Source organism: Entelurus aequoreus, linkage group LG11 (genome assembly GCF_033978785.1).
Source record: "Entelurus aequoreus isolate RoL-2023_Sb linkage group LG11, RoL_Eaeq_v1.1, whole genome shotgun sequence".
Classification (NCBI taxonomy): Eukaryota; Metazoa; Chordata; class Actinopteri; order Syngnathiformes; family Syngnathidae; genus Entelurus; species Entelurus aequoreus.
In genome coordinates, this window is record NC_084741.1 from 70,641,389 (window position 1) to 70,657,001 (window position 15,613).

At 38.2% G+C, this 15,613-nt stretch overlaps 1 protein-coding gene across 4 annotated transcripts in view; it reads left to right on the plus strand.

The window, feature by feature from the left end:
• The window catches only part of LOC133660433 (hormone-sensitive lipase-like), a 242,021-nt gene that overhangs the window by 127,262 nt on the left and 99,146 nt on the right, over window positions 1–15,613 (plus strand). For all 4 annotated transcript variants that reach the window (XM_062063930.1, XM_062063928.1, XM_062063929.1 and 1 more), the window contains 3 exons: window positions 4,896–4,970; window positions 5,376–5,453; window positions 10,100–10,186. In XM_062063930.1, coding sequence (XP_061919914.1) covers window positions 4,896–4,970; window positions 5,376–5,453; window positions 10,100–10,186 — 240 coding nt within the window. The remainder of the gene's footprint in view (window positions 1–4,895; window positions 4,971–5,375; window positions 5,454–10,099; window positions 10,187–15,613) is intronic.

Here is a 15,613-nt window from a genome sequence, read left to right on the forward strand (position 1 = left end):
CCTTACAACTTTTCAACTTTTTCCTGACAACATTGCAATTCTACAGTAATGACAATTAGGGTTGGGTATCGAGTATCGATTGGAACCGGGACTAACTTTCCGATTCTCCCGGAATCGTTCAAAAGTTTAAATTTCGATTCCTATTTTCGATAACAGTCCGCCGACCGGAAAAAAATATGTCCGCCGAACCGGAAGAAGAAGCCGCTGAACACCAACGAAGAAGCGCCCACCCCCGGAAGTGTTAGCATAGCCGAGCGAGTCAGTCAAGCTCAAGCATGGATAGCGGGCGTCGGCGGTCGAAAGTGTGGCTTTACTTTACAAAAAAAATGAAATAACCGCGAAATAACAGAGCTCCATGTCCATCAAGAAAGGAGTGGAGAGAGAGCTGCAGATGTGCCAGGACGTTCCACCGATACTTATGTCTGACGACCCTGCTGCATGGTGGTGGAACCAACAAAAGACTTATCCTTTGCTGTCAGATCTCGCTTTCTCCTATTTATGCGTTCAAGCTTCTTCCACACCCAGCGAACGTGTATTTTCCACAGCAGGAGACACTATCTGTCCAGAACGCTCACGCATCCTGCCTGAGAAGGCGGATATGGTCATTTTCCTAAACAAGAACTGTCTCTGATTTTATACTGTACCTGCTGCTAATCTGGACTGGCTTTTGCAAGTTGTTTCTTATTGTTTATTTGCTTTTCTGCACCAGGTTAGCCCATCAGTGGGAGCACGCTAACATTTTTAAGTACCTGCAGCATCATACACTTGTGTGTGTAAATGTGGTTTCATGAGGTTTCCTGCAGCATCATACACTTATGTGTAAAGGTGTTTTCATGAGGTTTCCTGCAGCATCATACACTTATGTGTAAATGTGGTTTCATGAGGTTTCCTGCAGCATCATACACTTATGTGTAAAGGTGTTTCCATGAGGTTTCCTGCAGCATCATACACTTATGTGTAAAGGTGTTTTCATGAGGTTTCCTGCAGCATCATACACTTATGTGTAAATGTGTTTTCATGAGGTTTCCTGCAGCATCATACACTTATGTGTAAAGGTGTTTTCATGAGGTTTCCTGCAGCATCATACACTTATGTGTAAAGGTGTTTTCATGAGGTTTCCTGCAGCATCATACACTTATGTGTAAAGGTGTTTTCATGAGGTTTCCTGCAGCATCATACACTTGTGTGTAAATGTGTTTTCATGAGGTTTCCTGCAGCATCATACACTTATGTGTAAATGTGTTTTCATGAGGTTTCCTGCAGCATCATACACTTATGTGTAAATGTGTTTTCATGAGGTTTCCTGCAGCATCGTACACTTATGTGTAAAGGTGTTTTCATGAGGTTTCCTGCAGCATCATACACTTATGTGTAAAGGTGTTTTCATGAGGTTTCCTGCAGCATCATACACTTATGTGTAAAGGTGTTTTCATGAGGTTTCCTGCAGCATCATACACTTATGTGTAAATGTGTTTTCATGAGGTTTCCTGCAGCATCATACACTTATGTGTAAATGTGTTTTCATGAGGTTTTCAAAAATAAAGCTCTCGAGGAAAGTGTACCCCTGGGAAAATGTATTCATAATTTATAATATTTATATTCAAGTTCATAGATTTGATAACTATATTCTAGTTGAAAACAGCCCTGTGAGGAATTTATAGTAAAGTTCATAAAAAGTTAATAGAATTAAAATTGATGGAGAATGTCAGACTATTTCATTCAGAAAGACTGTAGGTTAGCTAGCTCATTTAAAATATCCTAAACTTTTTTCCCGACCCTGCCTCTTAAAAGAATCGGAATCGAGAATCGTCAGGAATCGGAATCGAAACAAAGAATCGGAACCGGAATCGTCCGAATTCAAACGATACCCAACCCTAATGACAATACAGTTGTATTTCCTGTAACAGCGACTTCCCACCGGTAATGTTACACTGCAGCTTTAAGGCTCAAAGAAATGTCCCATTTGGCCAAAAAGGAAGTGAAATGATTAAAGCCATTGTTCAGTGTGAGCTGCAGCGTTACTTAGTTGCTGATGTTGGAAAGACAAATGTACAAACAATAGCTCTACCAAAAAAAAGGTGTTGGTGCTTCATTATTGACCGCCTCAGCCTTTTTGCGGTGTCTAGCAGCGGCAAAGCTAAGGCATGCTGCTGTTGCCATGACAACAAGCAGGCAGCAATACAGCGTGCGACAGATGCGGCTCCAGCCTTAACTGATATCCACCTTCAGACCACCACCGTCTGCTGCCCTCTCCCTGGGGGATTCTGGCTCGGTTCCACCTCGGTTGTCACGGCTGCGGACTTAAAGCATCACCCTGGACGACACGCAGGGGGGGGGGCGGGTCCCGGGACCTTACGGAGGGGTTTCTGAGACTTGTAGAGTTGGAATTATAAGCTGAAGGTTCCCGGGACTGAAGCTCGCTGGCAGGCTGCGGCTGAGTTACGGCTGCGGTTTTGTTCAAGTTGATATACGGGAGGCGAAGCTGGCGTCGCTACACCGCTCTCCACTGCACTCCACTTCTCAGCCACCAAATAATACTACTTGTTTAGATAGCAGGCCAGCGGTAATTACTGTATAATAGTGCACGGGGTGTTGGCCGCAGCTCAGGAGTTCGTAGCAACGGACATTTAAAAGACTTCCTTGTGGTCTGCATAACATGTAATGGTGGTTCTTTGCTCAAAATGTTGCATAGATGATGTTTTACAGACCGTCTTCAAGCATCTTTCTGGCCGTTTTGTGGCCAGTCTTATTTACATGCCTCCACTTTGATAGCGTCAGCCACGTTGAAGTTTTTAGCGCTTCCATATGGAGTCTACTGACAGATATATGTTTGTTGTCATGATCTGTAACACCAGATCAAGCCTCATTTTGAGTTTATTGGTGTTTTTCTATGTGTAGTGTTTTAGTTCCTGTCCTGTGCTTTTATTTTGATGGCACTTCCTTTGTTTTGTGTTTCCCCGCAGCGACTTGACTCCTGCCCGTTGAGCGCTGTTCACCGCAGCTGTTTTGTGTCAGCAATTAGGACTATAAGGCTTAGTTGGCCACATGCGTGGACAGCACCTCTTAGCTCTTATTTCCAAAATTGTGTACGCTACTGAATTGGGGTCTTATGGCCGCTTATGTGGACACTTAGACTGCCATCTGGTGGTGTCAGAAGAGTATAACATACAATGGTATTTGGAAAACTAAACTGTTGCTAAACTGTAAACTATGGTCAACCTGCACATCAATGCAGTTTCTATGCCACTAGACCAGGGGCCGGCAACTCGCGGCTCTTTAGCGCCGCCCTAGTGGCTCTCTGGAGCTTTTTCAAAAATGTATGAAAAATGGAAAAAGATGATGGGAAAAAAATCTATTTTTTGTTTTAGTACGGTTACTGTAGGAGGACAAACATGACACTAATTGTTATAGAGCACACTGTTTGTATTAAACATGCTTCACTGATTCGAGTATTTGGCGAGCGCCGTTTTGTCCTACTAATTTTGGCGGTCCTTGAACTCACCTTAGTTTGTTTACATGTATAACTTTCTCCGACTTTCTAGGACGTGTTTTATGCCACTACTTTTTCTGTCTCATTTTGTCCACCAAACCTTTAACGTTGTGCGTGAATGCACAAAGGTGAGTTTTGTTGATGTTATTGACTTGTGTGGAGTGCTAATCAGACATATTTGATCACTGCATGACTGCAAGCTAATTGATGCTAACATGCTATTTAGGCTAGCTATATGTACATATTGCATCATTATGCCTCATTTGTAGCTATATTTGAGCTCATTTAGCTTCCTTTAAGTCCTCTTAATTCAATGTATATCTCATGACACACTATCTGTATGTAATATGGCTTCTAATTTGTTGCGGCTCCAGACAGATTTGTTTTTGTATTTTTGGTCCAATATGGCTCTTTCAACATTTTGGGTTGCCGACCCCTGCGCTAGACAAAGCTCAAACAAAATCTCGTTGACATGTATGACTTAAGTGTTATTATGACAATGACAATAAAGGAATTGATTGATTGATTGGAGAAAAAAAAGTGTAAAAATAACAATTAGCATGTCACTAAACATGAAGTACACGTTTGTGTACTTATGGACTAAGTACATCATATCAAAAGATGATTCTTAGTTTTTATTCTAATTAGGGTCCAATAAGCCCAAATAGCAAAGATAAAAATAAAAAAAAAAGCATGTAAACAAACAGCTTGGGCCTTAAGAGGTTAAGTGAAGTCTTGGTCAGAACATTGATTGTCATTGCATGTACATTGTGGACGCTTCTTCTGCCGCTTGGGTTTGCCCGTAAGTCTTTGCTGTGCTCCAGCATTCCGTTTTGTTATTTTATGTCATTTCAGTCTTTGCTGTTTTCTGGTAATTCTGTTTTAGTATATTTGTAACCTGTTTCGTTTAGCATAGCCTTCCCTATGCTTTCAGAGCACTTCCCAGCTCTCGCCTTTTTGTTGTTTCACACACAAAAATCATTTAAAGGGGAACTGCACTTTTTAAAAAATTTAGTTTCGGTCACAATCATTATGAGACAAGAACACAAATGTATTTTTTTTTCTTTATTCTAATGGTGCCCGTATATAGGCAAGTATACAACAACTTATTGATTCGAGCAATAACTTCTAAGACGCCACAAGGTGACAGTATCACTCCTTCTTGTTAACACGCGTTGCTCTTTCTCGTGGAAAATGTCTCGCATAAAAGGCAACGAAAAAGTAAACTGCACATGTGAAATGAATCCTTCTATGCAGTCATGCGAGAGCTGCTGAAGTCGTGCGGGATTAAGTTTTTATATAACTTCTAGGTTACTCCTCTGACATGATATTTAGTCTTTCAGACTTGCCTTCGCAAAGTAAACGGGAATATTTCCTGACACTTGATCGTCTGTCTTGAACACAGGAATGGGTTTTCCTCACTCGCTTCTGCTTCCTCACTGACTTTGGACGCCTGGACTTCCGGTTCCGTTATTCTAAGGTAAGGTGACACATTTGAAGCTGTGTGTGCGCTTGTTTTCTCCAATCAAGTCACTGTCGCACTTCACTATCTGCCAACGAGCGTGATTATTCACTGGCTCTTCCCTTCCTTTCACCTTTTGTCAACTGAAGCTCTCCTCCTTTCTTCCTTCCTTCCCTCCTTCCTTCATCTGTCGTCCTCTTTATCTCTGCCGCTGCACTCCTCTGCTACACTGCTGTGGTTTCTCTCTCTGTTTTAGCCTGTCACTTCTCTCTTTTTTAGCCCCGCAGACTTGCGGGACATTTTTTTGTCATTTAAATCTCCAGCTGCCTCCTCTGTGATTCTTGCGCATCCCTCACTTGCTTGGCTGCCTTCTAATATCGCCCTTTCTTTCTCTGTCCCTCCCTTCTACGTCCCCCTGTGCAGTCTCGCTGCTGTCAGAACATATTACTCTACTTTGATGACGCCTCTCAGTGGCCAGCTGTGTACAAGAGGCCTGAAAAGGTGAGACATGCAGCACGCTACTAGTCAAGAAAATGAGGAATTACACCTAACAATGATTCAATAAAAATCTGAATAATGGTTCAGTGTTTCCCATAAACTGCCAAGATACCTGTGGCGGTGGGGGCGTGGCTATGGGCGTGGTCACCTTGACATCATCGAGTAATTTGCATAATTTACTACAATATGATTTTCTCTAAAAAGGCTCAAAAAATGTATACTTACTAATTAATAACAGTTTTGTTTTAAACGTCCATCCATCCATTTTACAATATAATTACAACACTTTATGTACATATTTATATACAGATTTGAACAATAAGTTATTCACTGAAATATATTTATTAATTGTGGTTCTTACAAAAAAAAATATCTTATAAAATATAAAAGTTAAAATGTCTCATAAAGCTCTGCCCCTTTTAATTAGTGCATACTAAATAATTTAACTTTAGCCTACTACTACAACCATATTATTTACCAGCAACATAAAGTGAAACAGAGGCAGAGGTGTCCTGCCACAGTCAGTAACAAATAAACAGAAAACAGTAGTGGTGGTAGATAGACACAGAGCTTCATCAAACATCTGATCCACTGAACAAAGAGCTCCAAAAATCTTGAACTTTAGACTGCCATCAGTTTTACTCCCTACACTTAACCATGTGTTTCCTACTGCCTGCAGACTTTGCACCCTTTGTTATATACACATGTTGTGTTTCTAATATAAATACATTTAATAAAGTCAAATACAAATAAGGCAACAAGAGAAGTATCCTACACTTCTCTTTTGTAAAGTAAATCTGAACAGCCGATATGGGCATCTACATCAACTATATGATTTGCCTGAGAAGCTGGAGAGGACAACAACAACAACAACAAAAAAATGTTAAAATTTTTTTTTATTTAAAAAAAATATATATATATTTTTTTAAATTTTTTTTATTTGTGGCGGACGTAATTCTTTCGTGGCGGGCCGCAACAAATAAATGAATGTGTGGGAAACACTGTGGTTATTGGCCAAGTATGTAACACACAAGGAATTTGACTTGGTTCACTGCAAGACAGGTTATTATATTTGGAGTTCATAGCCGCAAGAAAATATTAAATACTTTTATATTTTGCGTATCTACAGTACAGGCCAAAACTTTGGACACACCTTCTCCTCATTCAATGCGTTTTCTTTATTTTCATGACTATTTACATTGTAGATTGTCACTGAAGGCATCAAAACTATGAATGAACACATGTGGAGTTATGTACTTAACAAAAAAAGGTGATATAACTGAAAACATGTTTTATATTCTAGTTTCTTCAAAATAGCCACCCTTTGCTCTGATTACTGCTTTGCACACTCTTGGCATTCTGTCGATGAGCTTCAAGAGGTAGTCCCCTGAAATGGTTTTCACTTCACAGGTGTGCGTGAAACTGATCGAGAGAATGCCTAGAGTGTGCAAAGCAGTAATCAGAGCAAAGGGTGGCTATTTTGAAGAAACTAGAATACAAAACACGTTTTCAGTTATTTCACTTGTTTTGTTAAGTACATAACTCCACATGTGTTCATTCATAGTTTTGATGCCTTCAGTGACAATCTACAATGTAAATAGTCATGAAAATAAAGAAAACGCATTGAATGAGAAGAAGCTGTGTCCAAACTTTTGGCGACTGTACTGTAGATACGCAAACTACTGCATAAAAGTATTTAATATTTTCTTGCGGCTATGAACTCCAAATTTGTAGAAAATATGGTTAAAAGTATTAAATACAAATTTCAAATGTCTGATTTATATTTTTGTAGGAATTTTAACAAATATTCTTAAGTCTGTATATTTTTTCCTTACGGGACTCCCCTTTTGTTTCCTATTAAAAAAGGAAAAACGATAGAGCTATTTTTGGATAATTAGTAAAATATTGTTAACATTATATTATAGAAACTAGGGCTGTGCGATATGGACCAAAACCGATATCCCAGTATTTTTAAGGTTGTATCGCGGTATACGATATATAACAGGATTTAAACAAAATGTGCAAAGTGTCTAGTTTAAACTCAACACGCACATTACTGTTACTAACAGTGTTCTGAAAATGACTTTTAAAAACAAATTAATTATAGTTACTCATTACTTAACCAAAAAAGTAATTTAATCACTAATAGAATCACGCTGTAATAAATGGAATTAATTGCTCGGGAAAGTAATAAATGCGTTACTTAAAAAAACCCAAAAACTTTAAAAATATGTCATGTGCAGTTGAGAGAACATTATAAGAGCGGAATGGGCATGCGTGTGTGTACCTTTAAAAGGTTGTTTCTGTAGCGAAGCGACATGTGACGTCAGCAAGGGTTTTTTAGCAGTTAGCAGTGCGGTTTGTCAGCTCTGACGCCTATTGTTGAATCTTTTCATCGACTTGTGTTACTGTACCTCTGGTGGATAAAGAGGAGCCGCCTGGCCGCGCCAGCCGCCGGTTCAACGGTGTGGTTACGTTGGCTGTGTGCGAAGGCGAATGTGGCCGGGGTCAATGTGCAGTAGACCCTTCGCGCGCGCCGGATCCTTCCTTCGTTACGGTGCCAAAAAGATACCGGTATGGCGGTTAAGTCTCAAATATATATATCTCTTTCTAAAAATACCGGTATTCACTATAACACCAGTATATCGCCGAAGCCCTAATGCAAACTATAAAATAGAACTATTGCCACATGATATAATAGAATATAAAACTATTTAAAATGATAGTTCTAACATTTTTTTAAATTGCAGGTGAAATTAAAAAAAGTTTAATATCGGGCAAAGTTTTTTGTGATTTACAAGGTGAAACTTATATGACATCAGGTTATAACATGCAACTTAAAACATTTTCAAGCCTTCTTTTGATATCATTTTGATCATTATAGCCCATGAAAACCTCAAATTGAAAATCTCATAAAATTGTGGGTTTTCCAAAACTGTAAGCCCTCACGTCAAAATGATGACAAATAAAGGCTTGCCATATCTCACTTTGCATGGAATGAGTTCATATCACATATGAGTTTTACACTTGAAGTTTAATTTGTGAAATACATTTTTGGAGTTTCACCTATATATTTTGTTAAGTCATTTATCAATTTAGTATGCCATCTATCTGTCAGAATAGTATAAATGTATCAGATAATAATAATAATAATAATAATAACAACAAATAAATCTTTAAAATATACAACAGTGGATCTCAAACTTTTTTTGTCATTCCCCACTTTGGACAAGGGGGAGTTTTCAAGCCCCACCTGCCCCCATCACCCCAACAGAACACTAATGCCAAGCTTAACATTTTCAAATTTATTGAACATCAAGTAACATCAAGTTGTATACATTCAAACTCAATAACATAAAATAACATCAAGTTCAATAATAAATAAAATAACTGTGCAGCTGTGGTATAACTTGCATCAAGTTCAATAATAAATCAAATAACTTGCATCAAGTTCAATAATAAATCAAATAAAATTGTTATAACTTGCATCAAGTTCAATAATAAATCAAATAACTTGCATCAAGTTCAATAATAAATCAAATAACATTGTTATAACTTGCATCAAGTTCAATAATAAATCAAATAAAAGTGCCACTTTGCAATCTTTGCAAAAAAAACAAAAAAGGAGGAGCTATGCATTTGGCAAGACAGGGCAGGTGAACATGAGTTTTACAGTACTCCAGCATTAGTGGCTCCAATGAGCCTGTTTTGCACTGCACAGCTTTTCAAATCGGGGTTGCAGGCTTGACACTGCCACTCTTAGCCTGCTACCCATCCGCGCGAAAGTTTGTTCCTCTTAGCCCCGCCCCCATTAGTTACTGTTGCTATGTCTGTCAAACTTTCGCTCCTACCTAGACATTTAAAGCCTACAGGAAAAATAAGTAATTTACCTTTATTTATATAGCGGATTTCCACAGACAGAATCACAAAGTGATTTACAGTGTGTATAGAAAATGAAAGCATAGTAAAAAAAAAAAATCTAAGAATATAATTAAAAAAAATACAAAATTTAAAGTGAAATTTCCTCCCGTTCCTCGCGCCCCACCTGTCACACTTTGAGAAACGCTCATATACAATAATGTTTTATATAATAATATAAATGTTTTATAAAGTCTTCTTTCAAGCTTATGAGCTCACGTTCTCATATTTGTGCATGCCACCGAACAATCACAAGCAGCACGGTTTCAAAACAAAGCTGTTTTGTTCCGTCTCGCCAACGTTGACTGTTTTCAATTATAGGCGGTTATATTATATCGACGATGAAGGTTTTTTGTTTTTTTTGCCTTTCTATCAATAACACTATTAATACCACCACCCAGCCTGCGTGGGAACATATTGTCATAAAACATTGTCATATTGTTGCTGCACTGAGCAACATGAGGGGGCGGGGCCATAAAGCATAAACAGATAATTAAAAGCCCACTTATTGTCAAATACATTATGCAGCAGTGCGCGACGAAAGTGGTTTGCAACTGATTTTGGCAGGGTCTGGAAATAAAACAAGCTGGCTCCATTTGTTCTGTAATGTAGCCTCATTCTCCTATTTTCATGTAAGTTTAGTGCAACTGCAAAGTCAATAAAATGAGGGCGAGCAGATGTGATTATTGTGTTTATTGGTTTTTATCATCCTCCTATTCCGTCTGCATCAGAACTGCTACCAGAAAGAGGCGGTGCTGAGGCCCGAGAACAACCAGGTCATCAACCTCACCACCCGATACACCTGGTCGGGATGTGTGGTAAGAGCAAGAATCCATATTGATTTTCAAAGTAGCAACTTTCTAGCTGTGTCATTTTCTCCTTTCTTCCATAGCCAAGCACACGCCTCATTTATCCAGTCATTTTCACATTTTGCATTAAAAGTGTATTGATTAGCATCGGAAAGGTCAATATTAGTCTGTTACTGTAAAGCTACCGCTTCCAAAGTTAATTACTGCTGTAGATGATGACATCAACGCTTTTGTTTATTACTGAACAATTTCATCTTTGCGTTGACGTGCAAAAAAGATGCAGACGTAACCGAGTCCAGCTGGTTCAGCTGAGAGGGAAATCACAACGAAGTCAATTGACCAAAAGTGTATTTATTAAACAGTTATTAAGCAGTGGCACAAACATTCATGTCATTTCCAAACAGAAAGTGCAAGATTGTCAGAGATATTTTAAAACAAGCTGTTAGTGCACTTTTGTGCATGATGTCACTAAGATGACCTATCAAAACAACACTAAATTAAAGTGCACTTTTTGTACAGAACGCCACTACAATATTTTTAAACAAATAAAGTGCACTTTAGTGCATGATGTCACTAAGATGACATATCAAAACAACACTAAATTAAAGTGCACTTTTTGTACAGAACGCCACTACAATAGTTTAAAACAAACAAAGTGCACTTTAGTGCATGATGTCACACAAGATATTTCAATAAGTGTCAAATAAAAATGAGCTGCATAATAGGAAATCAAATCCTTCGCTATGTGGTAGGTTCCTGCGGACGTTATCTCCTTCTGTTGTTGACTATTTTCTTCATACGGTGTTGATGTGGAAATGGTTGCCTCGGCATTTTGTTGGTGTGGCACCGAACGGAGATGTTGACATGCGGAGTTTCAAGCACTCCTTATTCTCTAGCGGGTGACTTTTCAAATGATGCTACAAATTAGCAGTAATGCTACTTTTTGTAGCAACGCTTTTACCCACACTTGACAAATTACAGTTGTCTGTTCGACATCTTCCCGCTGGAAGCCAAACCACCGCCAGACGATGGACCCCCTGCTGTTTTTCTTGGGAATTAATTCTTCTTCCTTCATTTGTTACCAGATTCGCACCGTCTTTCTCTCGTATTACCACTCGCACCACAGCTAATGTTACCATGCCGCTACTTCTCTGCTCCGCGAGGGCGTATACGTATGTGACGTATGTAAGACGGTGCGCTTGTTTAAGTCTCTGTGAGAAGGAGAGACAAGAAAGAGTGAGAAACGCATGTAGTGTAATGCCCGCAGCTAAAAGCAACGGCCTGAGAACGTATACTCGAATATCACGATATAGTCATTTTCTGTATCGCACAGAGACAAACCCGCGATATATCGAGTATATCGATATATCGCCCAGCCCTAAATTTAACTGAAAGCGATGATGTACACTACTGTTCAAAAGTTTGGGGTCACCCAAACAATTTTGAACAAGAACAAGAATAGACTGTCGAGTTTCAGATGAAAGTTCTCTTTTTCTGGCCATTTTGAGCGTTTAATTGACCCCACAAATGTGATGCTCCAGAAACTCAATCTGCTCAAAGGAAGGTCAGTTTTGTAGCTTCTGTAATGAGCTAAACTGTTTTCAGATGTGTGAACATGATTGCACAAGGGTTTTCTAATCCTCAATCAGCCTTCTGAGCCAATGAGCAAACACATTGTACCATTAGAACACTGGAGTGATAGTTGCTGGAAATGGGCCTCTATACACCTATGTAGATATTGCACCAAAAACCAGACATTTGCAGCTAGAATAGTCATTTACCACAGTGGTCCCCAACCTTTTTGTAGCTGCGGACCGGTCAACGCTAGAAAATTTGTCCCACGGACCGGGGAGGCGGGGGTGTGGGGGTAAAATTAAAAAAAAAAAAAAAAACTTTTTTTTTTTTTTTTTTTTGTCATAAAGAAATACAATCATGTGTGCTTACGGACTGTATCCCTGCAGACTGTATTGATCTATATTGATATATAATGTAAATATTGTGTTTTTTATGTTGATTTAATTTAAAAAAAAATAAAATAAAAATTTTTTTTTTTTTTTTTTTTTTAATTTCTTGTGCGCGGACCGGTACCGGGCCCGGTGGTTGGGGACCACTGATTTACCACATTAGCAATGTATAGAGCAGGGGTCACCAACGTGGTTCCCACGGGCACCAGGTAGCCCGTAAGGACCAGATGAGTAGCCCGCAGGCCTGTTCTAAAAATAGCTCAAATAGCAGCACTTACCAGTGAGCTGCCTCTATTTTTTAAATTGTATTTGTTTACTAGCAAGCTGGTCTCGCTTTGCCTGACATTTTTAAATCTAAGAGAGACAAAACTCAAATAGAATTTGAAAATCCAAGAAAATATTTTAAAGACTTGGTCTTCACTTGTTTAAATACATTCATAATTTTTTTTTACTTTGCTTCTTATAACTTTTAGAATGACAATTTTAAAAGAAAAAATACAACCTTAAAAATGATTTTAGGATTTTTAAACACATATACCTTTTTACCTTTTAAATTACTTCCTCTTCTTTCCTGACAATTTAAATCAATGTTCAAGTAAAAAAAAATTTTATTGTAAAGAATAATAAATCAATTTTAATTTAATTCTTCATTTTAGCTTCTGTTTTTTCGACAAAGAATATTTGTGAAATATTTCTTCAAACTTATTATGATTAAAATTCAAAAAAAAAATTCTGGCAAATCTAGAAAATCTGTAGAATCAAATTTAAATCTTATTTCAAAGTCTTTTGAATGTATTTTAAAATTTTTGTTCTGGAAAATCTAGAAGAAATAATGATTTGTCTTTGTTAGAAATATAGCTTGGTCCAATTTGTTATATATTCTAACAAAGTGTAGATTGGATTTTAACCTATTTAAAACATGTCATCAAAATTCTAAAATTAATCTTAATCAGGAAAAATTACTAATGATGTTCCATAAATTCTTTTTTTAATTTTTTCAAAAAGATTCCAATTAGCTAGGTTTTGTCTTCTTTTTTTCGGTTGTATTTTGAATTTTAAAGAGTCGAAATTGAAGATAAACTATGTTTCAAAATTTAATTGTCATTTTTTTCATGTTTTCTCCTCTTTTAAACCGTTCAATTAAGTGTAAATATCAATAATTATTAATAATAACATAGAGTTAAAGGTAAATTGAGCAAATTGGCTATTTCCGGCAATTTATTTAAGTGTGTATCAAACTGGTAGCCCTTCGCATTAATCACTACCCAAGAAGTAGCTCTTGGTTTCAAAAAGGTTGGTGACCCCTGGTATAGAGTGTATTTCTTTAAAGTTAAGACTAGTTTAAAGTTATCTTCATTGAAAAGTACAATGCTTTTCCTTCAAAAATAAGGACATTTCAATGTGACCCCAAACTTTTGAACGGTAGTGTAGTTTAACCAGCAAAAGACAGCCTGTCACTATCTTTAACCACTGACTGGTAATAATACTGTAAAGATGTGGAAAAAGTGGGAGGCACATGCTCAATGGGCATTATGGAGTTTCATATTAGGGCAATTATTTGAACAAATATACTCCCAACGAAGCTACCTATTGTGCACAGCTTGTAGTCAGGTCTCAAGCATGCTGTCACTCAGAATGCGTTGAAGCAGGCCACATCGCCACAATGTTGGTTCATTGCATTTGCAACATTAACATGATATGCACGTTGATCAAATGAAAATGTTTCATGTCCACATATAGAAATTCATCACGTGACGGCGCTTTTATAGCGATGTGTTTGCAGTTGAAAGCTCAGATTCCAGTAGGAACACCGGCTCTTTCTGTACCTGTACTGTGGACCCCGACTTAAACAAGTTGAAAAACTTATTCGGGTGTTACCATTTAGTGGTCAATTGTACGGAATATGTACTTCACTGTGCAACCTACTAATAAAAGTCTCAATCAATCAAAACCTACCATCTGCATTGTACACCATTTGCCAATAGTTACTTCCCGCACAGCTTGGCTCACGCACTGGCACAGCTCATGCCTGTCAACATTTGCATTTAAAATATAGTACATTTCCCGGGATATGGGGAAAAAATTAAAGGATTTTATTTCCAAATTGAGGTGATCAGGGGCCGTACTTATCAAGCTTCTTAGAGTGCCATTTTACACTTAAGTCCTGAGAATTTGCGAAATTTAGTCCTACTCTCAAACTTAAGAATAAAAGCTTTTTATCAACGTTCTTAAGTCTAAGAATCACTCCTACTCTCCACGATATTTAAGAGACCTTCAGAGGTGTCTTAAGTGGTTAGGAGTTGCCAGCAGGGGATGGCACTGAGGCGAGAGAGACGTGCGCAAACGTTCAGGGAACGGAACAATGTTTTGGGTTTTTTTGATGACGAGCAGCTGATCAAACGGTATCGTTTAGACAGAGTGGATATTATTTTTGTCACATATTTAATACTTTTCGATTCCTTGTTGATTTCTGCATGTGGCTGCCGTGGGCTAGTATACCGTATTTCCTTGAATTGGCGCAGGGAATATAGTATTCGCACGTCTAGAATTACTGCCGGGTCAAACTCGTTTCTCAAAATAATTAACGCATGCTTGGCCTTATCGCCGGTTTATTATTGAAGCCGGATCAAATTCGTTTCGCAAAATATTAATTTTATTATCGCATGTCTATAATTTTCACCGGGTCAAACTCGTTTCGCAAAATATTTAGCATATGGCTAGAACTTCCACCGGGTCAAATTCGTTACGTCACGAGTGACGCATCTGTCCTCATTTTCAAAATGGAGGAAGCTGCTTTCAGTAGTTTACAATCGCACAAAGGAAAAAAGATAAAGAGCTTTTCAGTAGGATTTAAGGTCCAAGCTATTGAATACCGGTACAGTATGCTAAAGAGAACAGTAAGCAGCTATGTTTTATTAATATACCGTAGCTGCGTGTGTGAAATACTGTATAAGTCATTAAATGACTCCCGCCTCCTGGTGGTAGAGGGCGCTGCCGCGCTAGTGATCCTTCTTGCGACTTCCGGTACTGCAGAAGAAGTGAACACACGCAGCAAGAGATTATTTTTTTTCCCTTTTAACAAGGAGGATTACATACCGGTATCTAAAATAAAACAGTTTTCTAAACTGGACTTTCAATGGAAGCAGGAGGTAATAATTAAAGGAATATCTCCATCGAGACAGAGAGACTTTTAAAACGGAAGAAAGAAAATAAGGAAGACTTCTATAAACAAGTTATCGATGCTTTTGGTCAGAAGGAGCTGCAAATGGACTCCATTTATATGTACAGGTAAGACCATAATAACGTTTTTTTTAATTAAATGTGCTTTTCATGATGGTATGCTTACATCACACTCAAAGCACACGCCTAAATTTTATGGATTCCTTTTGGTAAACGCCGGAGTGAGAAGAGGTTTTAAAATAATTACCGCATGCACGGCCATCCCGCCGGTTTCCGGTAACCGCAGGAGTGA